This window comes from Puma concolor, chromosome A1 (assembly GCF_028749965.1).
Source record: "Puma concolor isolate L17-30 chromosome A1, mPumCon1.1.hap2, whole genome shotgun sequence".
Taxonomy (NCBI): Eukaryota; Metazoa; Chordata; class Mammalia; order Carnivora; family Felidae; genus Puma; species Puma concolor.
The window spans coordinates 42,532,602-42,554,909 of record NC_141667.1 but is presented as its reverse complement, the minus strand read 5'-3'; the positions used below and the strand labels follow the sequence as shown (position 1 = coordinate 42,554,909).

The window sequence follows — 22,308 nt, the reverse complement described above, 5'->3', positions numbered from 1 at the left end:
AATGAATGAGCATGGCTGCATTCCAATAAAACTTTATTTACGAAGATAGGCAGTGGGCCGGAATTAACCTTTGAGCCACAGCTTGCCCACCCCTGCTACAGATTCATTCAGTGGGCTAGCAGAAGTGTGTGTGTCTATGCTCAGCATCCTGATGCCACCCATGTTTCAAAGCCAGCTCAGAGGTTGTCTGGCTGGGTATTAGACTAGATGATTTTAAAGCTCCCTAGCCGCTATGAGATTCAAGGATGCTTTGGCCTGATTTTACCTCAAGGATAGAGAGGTAGAATCTCCACCTCCAATTCAAGCTATGTTTGGAATGGAAACTATCCGCCAACAAAATGCCTCCAATTGTAATTGCCAGTTCTATAACTGAGCATATGTTGGTGGAAGCTTCAATTCATAGTGAGCCAGTTAAAATGCAAGGAAGGGACAGCTAGCAGATCTTTCGAGTTAGGAGTCCAGGCTGTTAATTACTTCTGTAAAAGAAATACATAAACATGCAGATGGCAACTGTAGTAAATATGATCATCTACATATAAATATCAAAATCCAACCCACTCCTCAAGGCCTATCTCATATGCAACATACTTCTAGAAATTCTTCCAGATTCTCCCCTCACTTTCCTCTAAATATGAGCTCTCTTCTTTAAAAACTCATGGCATATACTCCTTATGACTAAGCAGTGGTTCTCAAACTTGAGCAGGCATCACAATCCCTAAATGTCTTGTGAAAAGACAGATTGCTGGGCCCCAATGCCCCGGTTTTCCATTGAATAGGTCTGGCGTGAGGCTGAGAATTTGCATTTCTAATGAGTTCCCTGGTGATGCTCCTGCTGCTGGTCAGGGGACCACCACTGACCTAGAACATTTTCTAGCCTATAATGGCGTTACTTGTGCTTGCTTTATTTCCCTTAGCAGATTTTAAATTGCTTGAGGAGAAATGCTACAGCCTAGAGGATTCTTGCGGGTCCTCGCCAAACATTTAGACACGCCCGTGGGATGAGGTGAGGAGTTAAGTTTCTGGTCAGGATGAACTTGACAGCTGTTTCCTACAACAGGTATTTCTTGAGCCCACAAAGAAGGCAAATGCAACAGACATGTTCCCAAGAAGTAACTAGGAGCCAGTACAGGAAATTTCTGTGGCTAAACCACGCTGTAATAGAAATCACAACATGGTCAAGTTCAACATTCTGGTGGAAGACCAAAACCCAAATGAAATCCATCAAATGGTTATGTAACTTTTCCTATACACAATGTGGTTACTGGGTAGGGGTGGGTGTGTGTGTGGAGGGGGGGGACGCACAATGACAAATACCAGAAACACTAAAGCTCAGCTCAATACCCTTTGTAAGGAATCAAAAAATAAAAGCACGTTGGGGATCAAAATGTGGCTTTATTTGGAGTCAGGGTCTTTAAGGAGGTGATTAGGTTAAAATGAAGCCATTAGGGTAGGCTCTAACCTAATAGACTGATGTCCTTATAAGAAGAGGAGATCAGGGCAGAAGCATGCACGCGGCGATGTGAAGGCACAGGAAGAAGACAGCCGTCCACAAGCCAAGGAGAGAGGCCTCGGGAGAAACCAACCCTGATGACCCCTCGATCTCAGACTTTGAGCCTCCAGAGCTATCGTAAGATAGATTTCTGTTGTTTAAGCCACCCACGTGGGGTATTTTGTTAGGGTAGCCCAAGCAAACTTATATAGGCTCCACAGCAGTATTTTAAATAATACAAAGGGTATAAAAGCTGCCAGGGAATCAAGATTATGCAATGCCCCTAGAGTACAATATGCCCTGCACCACCTCAGCCCTAACATCTCTTGCCTGGAGGATCCCAGCAGGTCCACACCGGACCTTCTCCTCACCCACTCTCCACACAGTAGCCACAGAGATGCTTTCAAAATGCAAATCTGATGACGCTTCACCTTGACTCCCACCACCGCCAATGGCATTTAACACCATTCAGTGGCTTCACTTGACCTTTGGCATAGAGCCAGACTGCCTGCCATGGTCTGCAAGGCCCTGCGTGGCCAGGTCCCTGCCAGCTTCCCCCATCTCTTCCCAGACCCTTTTCCCCTCTGGCAGTGCATGATAGCCACACTGGCTTTCTTCCTTTTTCCTCAAATGCATCCTGATCTTTCTCAACACCAGAGACTCCCAGTCTGAAACAGACACGCCAGAGGGGCTTCTGCATTCGGACGGGTGACATTTCCTGGAAAACGCATCTTGAGGCAGATGGCTTCCAGCAGGAAGAAGTCCTGACTGCTCTTGCCCCACTGCCTTTGTCAGGCTAGTCACCAGCAGAAGTCATCCAAAGAGCAGCTGACAAGTGTCAGAGCTTTGAGGAAGGGGCACAGTAAAAGGTGAGGCCTACTGAGATGGACGCAGGATGTCCTTCCCGAGCTGGACACAGGTGTCACCAGGTACCACTCACCTGGGAATTGTAAAAGGAGCTGAGGGGTGAAATTCTGGGCCTGTTGGCCAAAACAAATCACCTGCTCTGACGAGAGTGATGAAAGGGTTCTTTCTTTATGGTCTGGCTTGTCCACTGCCCTTCCAGACACAAAGAGAAGCGCAAAGCCTCTATCCTGCGCTTGCTGTCCTGTGTCTCTTTTTATTATCACTTAATTGTAGAGACCACGCTTTCTGAATGAGAGACTGAAATGCATGGTTGGACGCATGGCCTAACAATGGGATGAAATATTTAAAATGAGGACAACTGAACATAAGGACACTAAACCCGCAATGAACTGACTCTTTTTACCTTGCCCTATTTACCTATAACCCAAATAAAGCTGGAGTTGCCTTTGCTCAACTGCTGTGCAGAATTGTATTAAATTTTAATGATTAAAAGACACATAGCCAGCAACCAAAAGTAATAAAAAAAAAAGCCAAATATATGCTGGCTTCTCTTTCAAAGAATAGCCAAGGGAAAAAGGCATCTACTTAATAACTAGCAAAACAGAGGCTACCCCAAAGGCTTTCTCATTCACTGCCTCATTTGACTTTCACCAGACATGGGAGTCAGGAGAGGTGACGGTCATGTTGCCCGTTTTATGGATGAAAAAACTGAGGCTCAGGGAGCTGGAGAGCTGTGGCCAGACTCCTACATATGCCTTCTGACCCTAGTTCAGTGAACTTTCTTTTCTACACTTTTGCGCACACACACACACACACACACACACACACACACACACACACTCACACACTCACAGAGACCACTAGGCTCCCTTTCCACTATTCTGCATCCTAAAATATTGTTTTTTGTTTTTTATTTCCTGGCACTGATGTCAGAAAAAATGATTATTGCCAATATAGGTTCAAGAAATCCCAAGAGATTCATCAACATTTGATTCCCAAACCCCAGTTAAACGTGTTGCTCAGAAAAGAAGGAGCAAATGTCAATGAAACATACAAGCATTTTTGCTCTCTCAGCCTCTCTAAGCTAGATTAATGCTTCAAGAAAAAAAAAAAATCCTACCAGAATACCTCTTTTCTAGCCAAAAAGGCATTCTGTCCCCAGTCGACTCCAGAAACCCGGTACAATAATTAACATGTGGGCCACAGGCCCAAACTCATTGGCATAGGACAGATTCTCAGATGAGAAACAGAGAAGCCCCAAATCCCACTCACATAAAGGGCTTATTGACATTATCTATTGAAAAGAATACAGATTTCAAGGGATACAGGCAGAGAGAAACAGAATTTTGGCTACAGAGGAAGTAGGTGGGGGGCAGGGGGAAACTTCTCCCCTAGTTCAAAGCCCCTACATTTTCACCAGAGCATTCTCTAAGTTCATACAGTCAAATGGACTTTGCCACTGGCTAAGGAGCATTTCCCCATAGCACTGATGTCACAGAAGCCAAAATAATCCAGGCCAGCAAACACATTCCAGTTATAAAACAGAAGGTTTCAGAGAGCTCCCACAGGCAGATTAGCTATGTGTGACGCTCAGGTGTCCTGGACGTGGGGGCAGCCACTCAACCTGGGGCTAATACCAAAAAGAGAAATGACCTCAGTAAGGGCAATGGCATTCAGATCCAGAAAACCCAAGAGAAGACAGTGGTTCGATTATTAGAGGGAGGGGGACAGAGGAGATTAGGGCTAAAAGTCTCCATGAGAAGCCAGAAGTCTGAAAAGTGCCAAGCAAGAGGACGGACACAGGCATTCATACCATTTGCTTCCGGTCTCTGTGCCGGGTACGGGACGCAGAGGGCTCTGGAGCTGGAGGACAATTCTTGCCTGTTAGATAGTTAGCCTATTTGTGCTTCAGATTCTTCTCAACCTGGAGGTACAGTCAGAACGCCAGGTGGTGAGCCAACAGAGGGACCATAAAGAATAGCTATGAATACAGAGTGTCTCAGACTTCCTAAGGACAAGGTGTCCTAAGGTCTTCTTGAGTCCTTTGACCCCCAAAGCTTTTCCCAAGTGAGCACGCTACAATGACACTAGCATTACCCTGGTGTCCCTTTTCTGGTACCCACCAAGTCCAGGGAAGACCAGTCAGCACAAGCAGATTTTAAAGACCATGCCCTGAAGCTCATGCGTGTTGGTGTAGTCATTTATTTGGCAATAAACTTGGGTAATTTCTTGCAGACTGGGTAACTGCTATGTGTTAAGGACTAGGGATACACTGGTGAATAAAACCAGCATGCTTCCTATTCTTTGGGCGTTCACAATTCCATGGGGGAAGATACACAGTAAGTCAATAAACAAATAAATAACTACAAAGTAGGACTAGTCGAAAGAAGGAAATGAGTAAGGGGTGGGGACAGGTAATCTGAAGATAAAGCATGTCGGCTGACACTGCAAGAATTTGAAGCCAGCCATGGCAGACCAGGGAGAAGAAGAATGTGGGTGGAGGAACAGCATGAGCAAGGGCCCTGAGGCTGGGAAGCACATGGCGAGTTCAAGGGGGCCAGTATAGCTAGAACATCTGGGTCAGGGAGAGAGCTACACAAAGTAACTTGCAGAAGAGACACTTAAAATATACAGTTGAAAGTTTCCCAAGCACTTTTCCAGGTGTTATTACAGTGGAAACAGACCTTTGAGGTAAGCGAGGCTGAGAGATCTATTAGGTTGACGAGGATCCTAGCAGATATCACAGAGTTCATAGGAGAGTTGAGATTTGGAGTCAGTTCTTCTGTTTCTAAGCTTAGGAATGTTTTAAAAGGTCTCTCTCTCTCTTTATATATATATTTTTATACATATAATGTATATTTATATAATTGTTATATATTTATATATGATATATATTTATGTACCTATATATTTATATATCTATACCTAGTATATATTTACATACCTATATATTATTTATATGTAAAATTTAGAGTATAAAAGTTTATACATAACTATATATACATATATATTTATATATACACATATGTATATGTATATATACACATATATACACATATATATGTAAATGTGTGTACGTATGTTTATATACATATTATATATATACATAATACTTATAATATATATATATACACACACACACACACACATAAGTTGGGTATAAATTATAAATGAAATATGTAGGGGCACCTGGGTGGCCCAGTTGGTTCAGCATCTGACTTTGGCTCAGGTCATGATCTCACAGTTCGTGATTTTGAGCCCCGTGTTGGGCTCCCTGCTGACAGCTTGGAGCCTGGAGCCTGCTTCAGATGCTGTGTCTCCCTCTCTCTCTGCCCCTCCCCTGCTTGCGCTCTCTCTCCTTCTCAAAAATAAATAAGCACTGAAAAGGTTTTAAAAAATCATGAAATACGTAGATCTTAAAAACAATGCTTTGACAAATGCATAAACCCATGTAAACAACATCTACAGTCAAGATTGGGTAGTTTCCACCACTCCAGATAACTTGCTGCAAGCTGTTGCAATCAATCACTCCTTCCCCAACCGGAGGCAAACTATTATAATTTCCACCCCCATAGATTAGTTTTGCCTGTTCTCGAACTTCGTATAATGGAATCATACAGTATGTGATCTTTTACATCTGGTTCCCTTTACTTGGCATGCTTGTGAGATTTCATTTATGCTATGGCATGTATCAATAGTTGGCTATTTATTTATTTATTTATTCATTCTGGTGAGTAGCAATCCACTGTGCAAAATGTAACACAATTTGTTTATTTTTTTGTCTGTAGATGAACATTTGGGTTGTTTTCAGCTTTGGGATGTTATGAGTCAAGCTGCCAGGAACATTCCTGCACAAATCTTTTTTTGCAGATACATGTTTTCATCTCTCATGGGTAAATACCTAGGGGTGGGGGTGCTGGATCATAGGTAGGCGTGCGTTCAGTTTTTAGGAAACTCACGGGCTCCCAAAGTTGTACCATTTTACATTCCCACCAACAATGTGTGAGGAATTTTAGCCATTTTGGTGGGTTTAAATTGGTCGTTTTAAGTTGCATCTCCCTGATGAGTAATGATGTTGTACATGTTTTGTGTGCTGATTGACCATTCGTATATGTTACTTTGTGAAGTGTCTGTTAGAATTTCTTGCCTATTTTTTTTTTTTTTTTTTTTTTTTTTTTTTTTTTTTTGCTGCTTTTAGGGTTCTAAGGAGTCATTGCCTACCTCAGGGGCATAAACTATTCTCTTATATTTTCTTCTAGTATCTGTATAGTTTTAGCTTTCAGTTTATTTAGGTCTCTGATGCATTTCAAATTAATTTTTTGTGTATTGACTAGTGATGGACAGATTTGTCAACTATGAGGACTCCTGTATTTTTATTTCAGTTTTGACTTTGAATGGCGGCATAACTTGCCTAAAGTGCACACATCTTAAGTGTAAAACTCAAAAGGTTTCCACATATGTGTACATCCATGTAATAACACTCAGATCACTTGAGGACTTGTTTTGAATGCCCCAAGTATTTGCTAGCCTCTCTATATTAGTATTACGTTTAAGTAATAGTTATGGTAGCTTTTGGCCATACTGAATTTTCTCCAGCACGTGGATTTGACAGAATATTATGCATTTGAGGCTTAGTGCACGCATGGATTTATAAGCTCCAGCAGTAACTCTCCGGCTCCCTCCTGGTCTGTAGCATGAAGTTGGGGAGGAACTCTACCCTATGGACATCTGACTTATGGCTCCTCTCCTCAAGGAGCTTATACGCTAAGAAGAGTGCTAGGAAATGCGCATGAAGAAACCACGTTGATCTCCAGCAAATGACCTGTGACCATAAGAATGTTTTAAATCAAGGGCCAGGGACTTGAGAAGAAGGAATGAAATCACTTCAGGGGTGGATGAGAGGAGGCTGGACTGGAAGAGTCTTTTAGCTTACAGATGACTAGGATTTTGATAAATGGGAATAATTATAGGAGATAGTTGCCAAAGGGAAGAATGGTTAAAAAAGAAGTGCCCTAGTTAGGATCCTTTCTGTTGTAATTTACAGAAACCCCTCTGAAGTGTAGTTTAAGCAAAAAGTGAATTTGTTGGTCCTTCCAACTGGGAGGTCTGGGGGCTGGGGAGTGGTAGGTAGCCTCTGACTTCAGGTCTGGCTAGATTCGGGGGCCTTACTGTATGGTCAGAGCTATGACTTACTTTATTTTTCAGACAGCTTCTTCCTCCCACATACTGGATAAGAATGGCCACTGGAATCCCTGGGCCCTCCCAGAATCTCCTCAGCTCAGCAACCTCAACGAAATGAATATTTCTCCTTCCCAATGGCTCCCTGCTCAACTTCCAGGAATACTCTGGTTGGCTTTTCTTGGGTCTCATGTCCACTGATGAGCAATCTTTGCGGCCAAGGTAGATGGGAAACTCTGATTGGCCAGTCTAGGTCACATGTCGTCACCTGGGGGAGCCGCAGAACACTACAGCTGACAGCCATTACATGCCCCAGCATGGAATTGGTGGGAAAGAATCAGAGGGAGGGATGGTAACTGAACAGACACCTGGCTACGGTATTTCCTTACAAGGGAATGGGGGCTTTGAGTAGGAAGTGTGAACGGGGAGCAAAGCGGGAGGAGACTCCGTTCTGGACAGGAAGCAGGGGTGTGGAGTACCACCCTGCGTGTCTTTTCCCAGTATCGTTCTCTATAGCCCAAGAGCCGGCTACTGAACAGATCCCAGGGAAGCCTGGGCAGCCTGGCATTAAGCGGTCCCTTGGGGAGAGTGTGAATTATGGGGTGTGCTGAAGATGACGATGGCACAAAGACTGGAGACAACTTTGTATAGGCCTTTCTGTGTCAATCTTTCCAGTGCGTCTTGTGTATCATATTCGAAGTAAATTCCCCTTGTAGTTACAATGACGAGCTAAGGACTAGGCATTTCGGTGTCACTGTTGCAGTGTAATGTCAACGCTGGAAGAGATGGTGGAGATTATGTAGCATCAGGGTCAGCCAACTCTGGCTCGGGGGTTAAGTCGCTCTCCACTTTCATTCTGGTAAATACTTAAAAAATTTTTTTTTAATGTTTATTTATTTTTGAGAGAGAGAGAGAGACGCAGAGTGCGAGCAGGGGAGGGGCAGAGAGAGAGGGAGACACAGAATCTGGAGGAGGCTCCGGGCTCTGAGCTGTCAGCACAGAGCGCGACGCGGGGCTTGAACTCATGGACCGTGAGATCTTGACCTGAGCCGAAGTCGGCTGCTTAACCGACTGAGCCACCCGGGCGCCTCTAGTTTTGTAAATAAATTCTGATTGGACGGAAGCCTCACCCATTTGATTACGCATTGTCTGGGGGCTGCTTCGTGCCACGGAGACTGTATGGCCTACAGAATCCAAAATATTTACTACCCAGCCCATTACAGAAAAAGGCGTCAACCCCTGGTCTAGTACGACATGCTCCCTACTCAATTAGTATTATCCTCTACAGCACTAATTTTATTTCTGACTCAAGCCTAGGATCAAAAGAGACCATTTGAGGAAAGTTTAGAATGTAGTCGGACGTATAATAAAGCATTCCTTAAATGTCAGCCAAACAGAGCCCTGGGTTATCAATCCATACCTTTGCTCCCCTTTAGCGATGGGATGACGAAGAGGCGAACTGCATCGTAACGACACTATGTGTCGATTAATTTGTGTGTTTATTGATTTGTTTGTTTATTTATGAGAGAGAATGAGTGGGAGGGGCAGAAGGGGGGGGCAGAGGATCTGAACAAGGCTCTATACTGACAGTAGAGAGCCCGATGGGGGTCTCGAACCCATGAACCATGAGATCATGACCTGAGCCAAAGTCAGACGCTTGGCCAACTGAGCCACCCAGGCGCCCCAATTACTTTGTGTATTTAAAAGAGGTTTCCCCCACACATTCAAATGGATTTCATCCCTTTACCACTATTAATCATTACCGGGCGTTTTCGTGTGCCGGGCACTGTGTTAAGCATCACACCTCCATTCCCTCGCTAAGCATTACCCCAAAATTCCCATCTTGAGACAAAACTGCAACTTTGGGGACAAAGCAAGGCACCGAAGCCTGCATGGCTAGCGAGTGGCTGAGCTGGAATGTGAACCCAGGTAGTCTGACTCCGCAGCTCAGGTGTTTATCAAATACACTATCTAGGTGGCTGGATTTGGTTAGTAACCTAGTTTTCAAAGTATCAGTTCCCAGTCCCAGAAATCAGAATCAGATAACAGGTCTACCTGTGGGCGTCAGAGCAGTAATGCACAGCGGGCTCTCTGTACCTCGCACCTCCCCTGCCATCCACTCACCCGGCACCACTGAGCTTAGCCTGCCTCTCACTGCCCGTAGGCTCTCCCGTCCATCAGGTATGTGTTGCCGAGGGGATAGTTCTAAATAATGCACAGCTCTGGTCAGGTCACTGCTTGGCTCAGAACCTCCCACAGCTCCTCATTGGCCATAGACTGTAACAAACACCCTCTAGACTGGCATTTAAAACTCGCAAAAATCTGATCCTCACCAACTGCCCAGGCTTATTCCCTCTCTGGCCACCTAGTCATACTCTACAGAGTACAGACCAACTGGACTTTCCTGACATTTCCTGGAACACTCTGCATCTATTTATTTCGTCCCCACCCCAGCCAAGGGCCCAGGACACAGACATTGTGCAACACGGACTGTGGAATTCATACTGGAGAAGGATTGCGGAAGCCCATCTGGAATGCCCCAACTTTCCCTTATACTCTACCCAACAAAAGTGTATTAACTTTCCAAGGTCTTCTCGACAAAGGATGTCCCAAGTCTTCCAAAGGAATCTGGCCTGTCTTCTCCTTCACTCTTTCCTTCTCTCTCAACACCCATGATGGCTTCTCTAGTATTTCAGTCACATACTTGTGTCCACCCTACGGTGACACTGGAAGGAGGCGATCCGAGGTCATGCTCTCTGTCCTGTGCATCTCCCACACCACAAGGCCTGGCATGCTGCTCTACCCAGAGCAGGGATTTGTGTCATTGCCCCAGTGAATGGGACAGCAGGGCTGGGCATCCAACAGGAGACTGACTGTAGGATCAGCGACCCCAACCCACACCTTCCCCCTGTGATGCTCGTTAGTGTAAAATGGGGAAAGATGGTGAAAAGGAGGAAGCAGGAAGGAGGGAAAGGAGATCAGGGTCAGATGGACATGGTTCTAGGCACCTGCCCTATAGCTCCTAGCTCACGTGAGGGTGGCCAGGTGTCTTCACGTTGAACCTCATTTCCCTTTCATGAAAAAGGGGAGAATTAAATATTCCTTGTTCAATTCATCCATTTGCATATTCGCTCAAGGTTTCATTACTTATGATTATTTTCTTATTAGAGTCGACACACAATGTCGTATCGGTTTCAGGTGTACAACATAGTGATTCAACTTCTCTATAGATTATGCTGTGCTCACCCCAAGTGTAGCTAATGCTATCACAATATCACTGACTATATTCCCCCTGCTGTGCCTTTCATTCCTGTGACTTACTCATTCCGTAACTGGAAGCCTGTGTCTCCCACTCCCCTTCACTCATTTTGCCCCTACCCGCTTCCTGTTCCCTCTGTCAACCACCTGTATATTCTTTGTATTTATGGGACTGTTTCTGCTTTTTTAATGCTTGTTTTGGTTTTTTTTAGCTTCCACCCTATGAGTGAAATCATATAGTATTTGTCTTTCTCTGTCTTACTTATTTCACTTAGCATGATACCTTCTAGGTCCATCTCTGCTGTTGCAAATGACAAGATCACATTCTTTTTTGAGGTTGAGTAATAGTCCATTGTGCATATATATATCTCATACCTTTTTTATCCACTCATCTAACAGGGGACACTTAGGCTGCTTCCATATCTTGGCCATTGTAAATAACGCTGCCATAAACACAGGGGTGCATGTATCTTTTCAAATTAGTGTTTTCATTTTCGTTGGGTAAATACCCAGAAGTGGAATTGCTGGATCAAATGGTAGTTCTATTTTTAATTTCTGAGAAACCTCCACCCTGTTTTCCATAGTGGCTGCACCAATCCACTTTCCCACCACTGGTGCGCAAGGGTTCTTGTTCCTCCACATCCTCACCAACACTTGTTATTCCTTGTCTTTTTGATACAAGCCATTCTGACAGGTGTGAGGTGTTCTCTCATTGTGTGTTTTAAAAAATTTTTTTAAATGTTTATTTTTGAGAGAGAGAGCGTGCGTGCGCATTGGGGAGGGGCAGAGAGAGAGGGAGACACAGAACCCGAAGTAGGCTCCAGGCTCTGAGCTGTCAGCACAGAACCCGATGCGGGGCTCGAACCCACAGACCCTGAGATCATGACCTGAGCTGAAGTCGGATGCCTAACCGACTGAGCCACCCAGGCGTCCTCTCATTGTGGTTTTGGTTTGCATTTCCCTAATGATTAGTGATGTTGAGCATTTTTTCATCATTGCTTATTAAATGTGAGATTTGGGGCCAATGACTCGGTCCTTGGGCTCTAATTCCCTCCTCTGGAAAATGAGGGCACTATTACTACCTATTTCCTACAACTTTCAATCAAGTTGTAAAGTGAGTTTCTGTCTGTGAAGAGTTTAGTTAGCACAGTGCCTGGTCCACAGTAAATGCTCACGTTAGCTATCGTCACTCTGGGTCAAGCACTGTGATGAGTCTGGAGCACCCGGCAAGTGAACAAAACAGACAGGCCTGTCATCATGTGGTTTACAGTCCAAAGACAGTAAGAGACAGAAACAAAGTACACATGCGAATGGATGAAACTGTTACCGACTGCGGTGAGTTCTGTGAAGGATGGGGAGAGCCAACATAACACAGGGAGTGTTTTAGGTTTACGATACAGAGAAGACCCACGTAGGATTGCTGCAAGGATTAAATAACTCGTATACGTAAAACATTTGCACTCAGTCTCTAGTTGGAAAAGAATGTCTCTTGATTAGGAGGAGGAGAAAAACGTGGTGGGGGCCTAAGAGATCTCTGATGGGGGTTGGGCTTCTCTTTGTTCCTGAAATGCTGCCTCCCAGGTCTCTCCTCTCTACATGCGAAGGGCACAGGCTCTGTGTCTGTCCCTCGAAAGATGGATTTTTGTTCACTTGAGATTCCTGCCCCATATAATCCTAGCATCACAGGCATTTCTGCTTCCAGAATAACTCATGCTGACCGTAAAAATATCTAATTTTACGGTTGCCTTAGATCGTCTTTGGACGGGCAGGGTCCGGATCCCTGGGCTGTTTCCCCAGATCTCAAAAAGCAGGAACAGACCTCAGGCTGCCTCTGCTCCAGCATGCTGAGAGCAGCTTGCTGAGAGAAGATTGGCAGCAGTGGGGTGTGCTTCAGGTGCTTAAAATAGATCAACTGTGTCATTAGACAGACTATTGCAAAGCAGTCGCTCCATTGCCCCTGCTGGTGCTGGTGAGGGCAAGAGATAACAGCTCATGGAGAAAGACCTGCGCTCTGCACAAAATTAAGCAGATGCGAGGAAGAAGGTTTGGAAAGGATACAGGCAGCAGAGAGTGGAATTCTGCCAAGAGAGGGTGTGGGGGCTGTTGCAGGAGCACACGGCCGTAACCACGGCACTGGGAGCGATGGGACAGCAAAGCATAGCCTGTCTGGACCCCTCGTCTGGCTGGTGATAAACTTAGTAAAGAGGCTAGGGACTTCTGGGTTGCAGGGCACATCCCCGTAGCACTGTGTGAAATCATCAAGGAGTCATTCATCCTCTCCAAGGGACACAAAGCAGATGTGTGGGGCTGACTCTGACACCTCCCCACTGCCCCTTCAATGCTCTCTCTCTACCCTTCCGGCCACCCTTTCCTGGGCACGCTCTGGTTGATCACTGTCTGCCTGAATGCCATGCCAGACACAGCCTCATCGGGGTTCTGCAGAGCGATGCTACGATCTCCTCCTGTCCATGCAGCCTGGAATCGTGTCATCCGGCAGCCCACATTGCCCCACTGCCTCCTACTGAACTTGAGATCCCCTCCTCCCCTCCTCCAACCTTTTACTCCAGTGGCTGCCATACTTCGTGTCGTAAACAGAGGGAAGTGATGGTGGCTGAGGAATGGAAGAGGTCCAGCCAGGCTTGGGAGGTAGGAGTGACCAGACGTGGACACAGACTGAACACGGGAGTGTGAGGAGAGGGAAATGCGGAACCCGAAGGAGGCTCCGGGCTGTCAGAGCAGAGACGGATGCAGGGCTCGAACTTGTGTGCTGTGGGATCATCATTTGAGCCAAAGTAGGACATTCAACTGAGTCACCCAGGTGCCCCAACGAGGACTACTTTTTAATGACTCACTTAGGTGACTCTTCTAGCGATCAACTATTTTCTAGAGTTGAAGTAGTTTTTCTCTACTTTTTCTTTTAAAGAGAATAAATTTATTAAATTTTAGGCTGAGTTTGAAGTGCCTGGGAACGTCCAAGTGGGCAACTTAGCAGACGGTCCAAAAGATGAACCCAGAACTTAGTAGAGAGCTCTTTATCATCAAGAAAAAAGAGCAGGCTTTTCATTAATAAATGAATTCATCAAATATCTTTGGAGCACCTACAATGTGTTAGACATTGTGCTTTGCTTTCTATGAATTATTTGCTACCTTATTCCTTCTAGAAGAATGAAGAAAAATTTGCTCTCCACTGAAGAAATTATGTTGGCATTATCCACTTACTCACCTTTGTTTCTCAAGCAGGAGAACCTTGTAATGACAGAGGAGAAGTCTTGAGTAGCCATATGGGATGAATGCTACATGAGGTCAAGTTCAGCGATCACCTTCTGGCAATCACTCCTTAGCTGGGTGGGTATATAAACTGACCTTACTGACACAGAACTCATGCTGTTGACCAGATCTCCTCAAAAGGATCAGGCTGGTCCCATATGTCAGAAGAATCTCTGGAATAGTTCAGCCTTTCACGGTACCTTCCTTTGGTTTGGAAAAAGGATCCAGAGCTGGGATGGGTTATCCAGAATTGCCTTCCTTCGGTCTGTGCCCTACCCCCTACTATTAGGTTCCCCTGGAAACAAAAGTGACCTCTAGGAGATGGGGGCAGGACATGTTTGCCCAACTGTATCGGACAGGATATGATATCACCCTTCTGGGAATGGGTCAGCTGAGGAAATCCTTATTTGTGCGACAGGAGTTTGCTCATTCCAAGGGGACTTTAACAGCATGGCGGTGTTAATCAGTTGCTAACTCTAGATCAAGCTTTCTCCGGGAAAAATTAGTGGATATGTTGCCGTCTTGGCATCTCTGTGTGAAGAGACACTTCTCTGTGTTTAATGTTGTATTGATCATCTACTAGACTGGGGTTTAAAAATTAAAATGTGCACAGGGGCAAGGGAGCATAAAAGTACAAGGCTGTCCTTGTGCAGTTTGAGACGAAGCAGTGGCAACTGGGCTCTGCCCTAGAGACCCGTACCTGCCCCACTAAAAGCAGGCGATCCTACTGACTAGTGTCATGTAGGAAAATAGGGGCAGGGATGGAGACCTTCCCCCCTCTGGCTTTTTTCAAGAGGAGCTAGGAATCCCAGATTTGATATCTCGATTTCCCAGTTTCCCAACGTTGGCAAAGAATTCAAGTTCATTGAAAACCTGAGGAAGGGCAAATAAAACATGTCCCATCACGCTGGCCACCAGATGGCCCATTTTTCAGATGGCCTGCATGACCCACGAAGGCAGGAGCCATGGCTGTTATATTTACTACTGTGTCCCCCTGCATCATGCCTGGTGCAGGGTTGGTGGTCAGTAAATATCTGTTGAGTGAACAAACGAGCAATCCAATTCTTATTCCCCATGTTGGACATTCCCAGGAACTAGGCAGATTGAAAACCAATATCGTGACTATAAATTCTGTTACACCACTGAGATGCTACACTTTTGCATAACGACCCAAAGAGAGGATGGAGTGGGGAGTGTGTTTTCTTCAGACAGACTGAGTGTGGAATACTAGGCCTCCACAGTCCTCTCTTCTGGGGACCTCCTACCCTTCAAGTGCTCAGGGAGAGGCTCTATCCCTGCTGGTCAGAGGTCAGCATCTTCCACTAGCGCGGGGGTGGGGGGGGTAGGGGGTAGCTGATATTCAGGGGAAACCAACCCACAGAAAAGCCTTCTCCTGGAGGGGGTCATTTTTGTAACAAATACTGTGTTACCGATTGAATTCCTATGTTGTAGAGTCCTAACCCTCTCTTCCCAGAATGTGACCTTATCTGGAGATATGATCTTTACAAAGGGACCCAGGTTAAAATGAGGTCATTAGAATGGGCCCCCGTCCAATATGACTTGTGTCCTTATCAAAAGGGGAAATCTGGAGACACACAGAGGAAAGATGATGTCAAGGGACACAGGTAGAAGACGGCCATTCACCACCAAGGACAGAGGCTGGAACAGATTGTTTCCACGGCCCTCAGAGGGACTCAATCTTGCCGACGCCCTGATTTTGGATTTCTAGCCTCTAGAACTGTCAGACAATAAACTCCTGTTGTTTAAGCCACCCGGTCTGTGGTGCTTTGTTGTGGCAAGTCTAGCAAACGAATATCCACTGGTTTTATTCATTTTATAAACACTTGCAGTGTTTCAAGCAATTCACAACGATTAACTTACATGTTCTTTACAATAACGCTATGAGAGAGGCACGATTTTTAGGTCTCGTGTGGTCAGATGAGGAAGTGAGTGAGGTACAGAGAAGGTAAGCGACTTGCTCAAGAACACACAGCAAGTAGGGGGCAATTTCCAGTCTGTGCCCTTAGGGACTAAAGGGGAACAACTTAACTGGTGAAATATTCAAAAAGTCAGAGGTGCTCCCACACTTCCGGTTGTTTTCTGTTCTCTTACAATGGAATCTGGCTACCGTTGGAGCTCAGCCAGCTGTGGACCGTTCACCACAGCAGATGATATCTCAGCAAGTTAAAGCCTTTGCCAGATAGGAAAACTGGAGCTCAGAACTGATATCACTTCCTTTAGGCAACACAACATACTCTTGAAATCACATTGCGATTTACAGAGGTGTGTTATACTCATTTCGGATGGTTTTTAAACGTTATTCCCCCAGCGCCCCCGCCCAGCCTCAAGTAATCATTTGTTGACAACTGCTTCATTCACTTGGGAGGCATGGTTTAAAGAAAAAAAAAAAAATCTCCACCTTTATGAAGTATAGAGCCATTTCTACTTTATCTAAATTTGGCGAATTTAAGATCTCTCTAGAGGGTGTCCCGCCAAGTTTGCGTTTGTAATGGAGACTGTTCCTAAAGAATTCCTGGAGCTCTTGACCTGGCAGAGCTTGCGTCTTTCGCTGGATGTCTTCAATTTTGAGCTCCCAGGCCTCTCCACATCCACTCTGCTGCCTTCTCTCCTCAGCACTGCGCCCTGCGAGGCTGAATATTATGGGCCCGTCAACCGCCTTCCTTGCCCTCTGGCCCCTGGTTGGATTGGGCCAATGGGGAGCGTAGTAGGAGATGGAGGCAGGGAGGAGAGAGAGGTCAGGCAGTTACCAGCCTTCTAGAACTTGGCCGTCCTGGCTCCTTGTTCGCTTCTCTGCATGCTTCTCACACACTTGCAAAGGCTCCTTCTATTTCGCTCCCTTCAACCTGCCCATCTGTTCCCTGCCAGGACCCTAACTGATAGTTTCCTCCCCTTCGTTTTTACCCTATAATCCAACAGGTGCTAGGCCATGTAGATTTTCTTTTCTAAAAGACCTTTTCCCTTGCAGCCCCCAAACTCCTGGCCCTCAGACCTTTTCTGAACCAGGGTAGTTGTCTCTCAGCTAGGATCCCAACCTCCTGTCTTGAATTTTCAACCCATGCCATATACAACACTGGGTTAATAATCTTTCCGAAGCCTTCCTTCAGGAAGCTATGGCTTTCCTATGAACAGAACCTAATGCTAGCTACAACAGCGGCACAGCATGCTCATTTCCAACCAGAGGGTTGGGTTCTTATGATACTGTCATTTTAGAACCTGGCTCTGCTCAATGGCCAATTCAACTTCAGATTCAACTCCATCCCCTGGGACCCGATGCCAGTGAGTTTCTCACGTGATTTCACTTAATCCTCACCACAACCCTGCACTTTGGTGTGATCGCTCACGTTCCATACGTGATAAAATTTAGGCTCAGAGACGTGAGCTCTCCAGTTCAAGATCACAGACACAGTGCACCACAGATCTTGCACCTGAACTCAGGGACCCATACCCCAAAGTTCAGGTTCTTATAGCCCCAGGATGGTGTCTGCTTACCTCCTGGTACGTTTGTGGGGGTGATATAACCCCTCAATGGTCTCTTTAGCAAAACAGTCTACTCCAAAACAGCGACTCCAATCCATGATGCAGACCAAGGCAAGGGTCAGAGGACAGGAAAAGCCGATGAGGCGAAGGAGGGTGGTTCTCGGCCCGACCGTACATGGTGTGCATGACGCTCCCCAACCTGGAGGATGGGCCGGTGCTGAGTTTTATGCCGACGGCAAGCCATAGTTTTCAGGAGCTGTGGGGGTTCTGACCCACGTGAGGAGAACGGCATTTTGTGGCACCCAGAATCGACTCTGGAGCTCAGGGCCTCTGGCACCTGCGGTAAACTCAGTTTCCCCTGGCTTTGGACCAAGGGGCTTGGGAGCTCCTGGGGCCGACATGGGAATGGGCAACACTGACAGGGAATAACCAAAGATTTCCTGTTGCCTAACAACATGCAGATTAGATGGGGGTGCCTCCATGGCTCCGTGTGAAAGTGATGGGGCTGGGGTCAGCGCCTTCCTTGCTCTGTGGGTTCAGAAAAGTGGCCAGTGGTCATGTGGACGAGTGTGGGATGACGGACAAGGCTCTGACGGAACAGAGTGAAGGCGCACGGACAGCATGCATCAGCAGGAGGTTCCGTTGGCATTCCACCCACGTCTGTACCACCACCTCACTCCATCACCTCCAAAATTACCCCCTTGTCTCAAATTCCTGCTCTGTGGGGTACTAACGCTCAGCTGGCTCTTGGAGGAAAGCGTTGTGATGAGACTAGAAGCGTCCTGAGAGGTCGCTGATGGAGCGCTCCCCTGGTGTAGCCATCTGAGCCACGGGGGTCTCACGAATACAAAAATTGCATGTGTGTTTACAAAGCATTGTCTCGTGATCGCGCTCAATCCACAAAACCACACTTCTGGCATCCTCGATTTATGACAACGGTGTGACATCTGAGAGGCTGAGTGACCCGCCTGCTAATGACACAGAGCCCACAGCGACAACGGCCACAATGACCACCGTGGTGACAAGGACAGCGCCGTCACCGACATGAGGCCAGCTACGGCCCCGGCACCACCCTCTGCATTTTACACGCCGTGTTAATATTTATCTCCATTCCACGCAAGGTGGGTCCCAACATCCCCAGTTTGCGGCGACAACCATGCTGAAGACCGCGCGGCTGAGGAGTGGAAGAGGAGGACCAGAACCCCGGGACCAGCAGATTCCAGAGCCCGAGCTCTGTCAGCTCTTACATGCTCTCCCAAGACCTCCGCCCCACACTCCTCCTGCCCAGATAACAACTTCATAATAATCTCATGCTTTGCCCCACTTCAACCGTGACATCTGAACCACTGAGCAGGCATGATGCACCCTGTCAAAACGCAATGCATCCAAATACCTTTCATAATCCAACAACTAACTGCACGGCTTGAAGAGTTAGTGAACATCAGCCACGAGGCGTCACTGGTAAAACCGGAGTAAACACACCCATCTCACGGGCTGGGGGTGAGAGCTGGGGAGACCATGCAGGTGAGAGGCTTAGCACACCGACTGGTGGAGAGTGAGGACCCAGTACGTGGAAGTGAAAGAAAAACTGAGTAAGACTTTCTCTTAGGTTCAATTTCAGGCACGAGGATTACGTAAGAATTTCACATCCCAAAGGGGAGAGCATTTTTGCTTAGATCGGGCCACCTCAACGACCTTCCGCCAACGCCCCGTCCCTATAACCTGGTGACCCTGTCCACTCCTTCACTTCCGTGAGGTTTGACTTCTGTTCTCTCCATTTGCGGCCTCTCAGCCTTGCAAGGAGCCTCGGTGATGATGGACCCCAGCCCCCGAGCCCTGAGATGAGTGGCCACAGTGTTCCCCCAGGTAGCCCTTAGAGAAACACTTCTTCTTATGGGGAGGGACCTTAGGGATCCCCACGGCTCCCCACGTCACTGTACTCTGTTTATTTTCTACTACGCCTGGAAGATGAACGCACTCTCCCTACTTAGAGAGGCTGGAATAGCATTTTTGTTAGTTTTCGTCTTCTGCAGTATTCAACTCTATTGGTTGTTATTTTGTTTTTTTTTTTTTTTTTTTTTTTTAAAGTAAAACCTGTTTCCTTCTTTTAGGAATATTCGGTGTTGCTGCTGGGACAAGAGACAAGGGCAGGGCCAGCTGCTTGTGAACTTATTTCTCAGTTTCTTGAAAAATAGATGAGCCATCTTTCTCTTCTATCATTTAGTGAGAAAGGACTCCCATAAATCCGTTTCCCCCCCTAGAGATAGTGACAAGTGACGGGCCGTTCACATCTTGGCTGAAAGGACGCAGATGCAAACGTGTGGCCCACTCAGGTGAGCAGGTCTACAGAATTTTGCTCTTTTCCTGAGCCCGGGGTAAAGCCAAAAAGCACCAGTCCAGACTGTGAAAATCAAGAGGCAAAATTCTTTGGCTGGAAGAGGCAGAGGGAGTTCAGCCACACTCGCTTGCTTAGCAGAGCTATGTAATACACAAAGAAAGACAGCAGAGAGATGAGTCATGCAAATAGATAGTAAATAAATATATTTCATTTCCATCTCACTGGCTGTTGCTTTGTTTTCCTCCCCTCCACGCCACCAGCCCTGAAATGGAGGGAGGGTGGGGAAATCGTGCGTTTGGTCTGGACACAGCCTCCGAAGGTACTGAGTTTTCTAGCCTTGCTGTTCAGCTCTAGCGTCTTCAGAGGAAACTTACAGATTTGGATCCAACCCTTCTCGTTTTACTGAGCAATCTGGGATCCAGAGAGGAGACGGATGGGAAAGTCAGAGACCAGGGAACTGAAGGCTGCTAGGGGTCTTCTGATTCAACAATCCCACCTACCACTGGAAGGACAAGCTAAGCTGATGAGGAGACAGGAGGGAGAGGATTTGAACCCCGACCTCCTCTCCAGGGTGGTGGTCATCTGGGTGCCCACGGTCAAAGGGACTACACTCAGAGAAACCGACTGGGCCTCCTTGCATTTCTGCCTGCGTGTCTCAGCAGCCGAGGCCCAGCCCAGCAGCAAAATGTCTGGTCCTGTCTCTGCAAAGCAGTCCTTGCCTCTAGCATGTTAGAGACCTCGGCCGAAGGGCTCGCCCCTTTCCTCTCTTCTCAGGATGGCCACACAGCTTGTAGGTGTGTGCAGCCATCAGCCCCCGGCCCGTGGGGCTGCAGGCTCAGAAGCAGGATATTTCACAATCTCTAGACCCAGAGGTGGCTTCCTGATGATTTGTTTATCAAACTGCTCGCTCCCAGCCCACTGCCTGCCCACATCCACCCAGCACCAGCCCCAGCGCCAGCCTCCCTGCTCCTCCCAGCTTCAGGACAAGCCAGGTCCTCCGTGGCTTTCCAGCTGTGTGCAGGGAGGTCTCCTCAGAAGCCCCACAGTCAGACAATGGCCACGTTCGTTAGTGCTTCCTAGGCCTTCCCAGGCATTGCTAGAAGGAGAGAGGCAGCCTTCCCCGCAGAGGCAAGTGTTGCTGCCAGTAAAACATTAGCAAAATGACCATGAAAAGCCAGATCCAGATCCCTCTTCCCGGGGGGAGCACAGGAAGGACCACGAAGGAGTCTGGGGGCCATGTGTCCACCACGATGGCAGGCTTCCTTCCTCCTTCCAGGCAGCCCCAGCGCAGGCTCCTGCACCTCCCGCCCCCACCCTGTTCCCATGGCAAAGGAGAGGAGGACCCACTTACTGCTCGTGTTCATGGTGATGCCTTTGCACTGGGTCTTTCATTCAATACGGAGGACCCGGTTGCTTTTTAAATCTTGCGATCTTCCGACCTCACTCATCACCTGGGGGGTGAAAAGGCAGTCCAGTGCCCGCTCTGTATCCTCAGGTGCTCTCTCTCCCTCTGCGGTCCGACCCTCGCGGACTGGGCTGCAGCCACTGGCCTTGAAGGCTAGTGGGCTAACGGGCGCAGGTGAGAGCAGGGAGGAGGAGCCGGCGGGAGGGCACGCGCGCCGCGTCCTGCGGCCCCTCGGACCCCAGTGCCGGGCTGAGCGGGGCTGCCAGCGCCGGCCCGCGCGCACCCCCGACTACTCCGTCCCCGCGGCTCCGGAGCCCAAAGGGGGTGTGGACCACGGGGAGGCAGGGCGGGGGCAGCGCGTCCCCGCCCGGCCTCGGGAGCAGCCACCGCCCCGGGACCCACCTCTCGGCCAGCGTCGGGAGCCAGAGGCCCCTGCCTGGGCCCCTGCGACCGGCTCATGAATCCTGGTCCTCGTCTGGAGTCTCGAATTCCAAGGCGAGCAAAGCGAAATAGGAGAGCTCGACATCCATGATGCGGGCTCGCGGGGTGGCAGCGCGGGGGGCGCGGCCGCTCGCTGCCGCCACCTGCTGGACGCGCCGGCGCGTGGCCAGGCCCCGCCCCGCCGGGCTTCTCGCTGGGTCTTGGGGTGTGATGGGGGGGGGGGGGGGGGATGCAGGGGACCCTTGTACCCTGGGGCCAGCCGAGGGGTGCTTGAACGCTTCTTTCCCCTCCCTCAGTGCCGGGGTCTATGCGGAGACAGTGTTAGGGAAATAAAGCAGTCACTGGGAGGGGCTGTGAAGAAAGGATGGGTTTTGTAGGAAGACAGTTTTCACTTCCAACTCTGCTTCTTAAATTTTTCAAAAATGTCTATTTAGTTTTAAGACACAGAGCGCGATCAGGGGAGGGGCAGAGAGAGAGGGAGACATAGAATCCGAAGCAGGCTCCAGCCTCTGAGCTGGTCAGCACAGAGCCAGCCGTGGGGCTCGAACCCACGAACGGTGAGCTCAT

General features: G+C 47.8%; 1 protein-coding gene across 3 annotated transcripts in view; it reads right to left on the bottom strand.

Moving 5' to 3' along the window:
- The window catches only part of ABLIM3 (actin binding LIM protein family member 3), a 109,379-nt gene extending 87,506 nt beyond the window's left edge, over positions 1–21,873 (bottom strand). The window contains exons 1-2 of one of the 3 annotated variants that reach the window (XR_015241327.1): positions 21,703–21,872; positions 21,247–21,346 (exon numbers count right to left, since the gene is read on the bottom strand). Coding sequence is in view for 1 of the 3 variants with exons in the window: in XM_086679038.1 (XP_086535164.1) it covers positions 21,247–21,259 (13 nt within the window). In the remaining 2 variants the exon portion in view is untranslated. Of the gene's footprint in view, positions 1–21,246; positions 21,347–21,702 lie in introns of all 3 variants that reach the window. The other 2 variants (XR_015241328.1, XM_086679038.1) reach the window with 2 other exon arrangements.
- Positions 21,874–22,308: the final 435 nt, after the last annotated feature.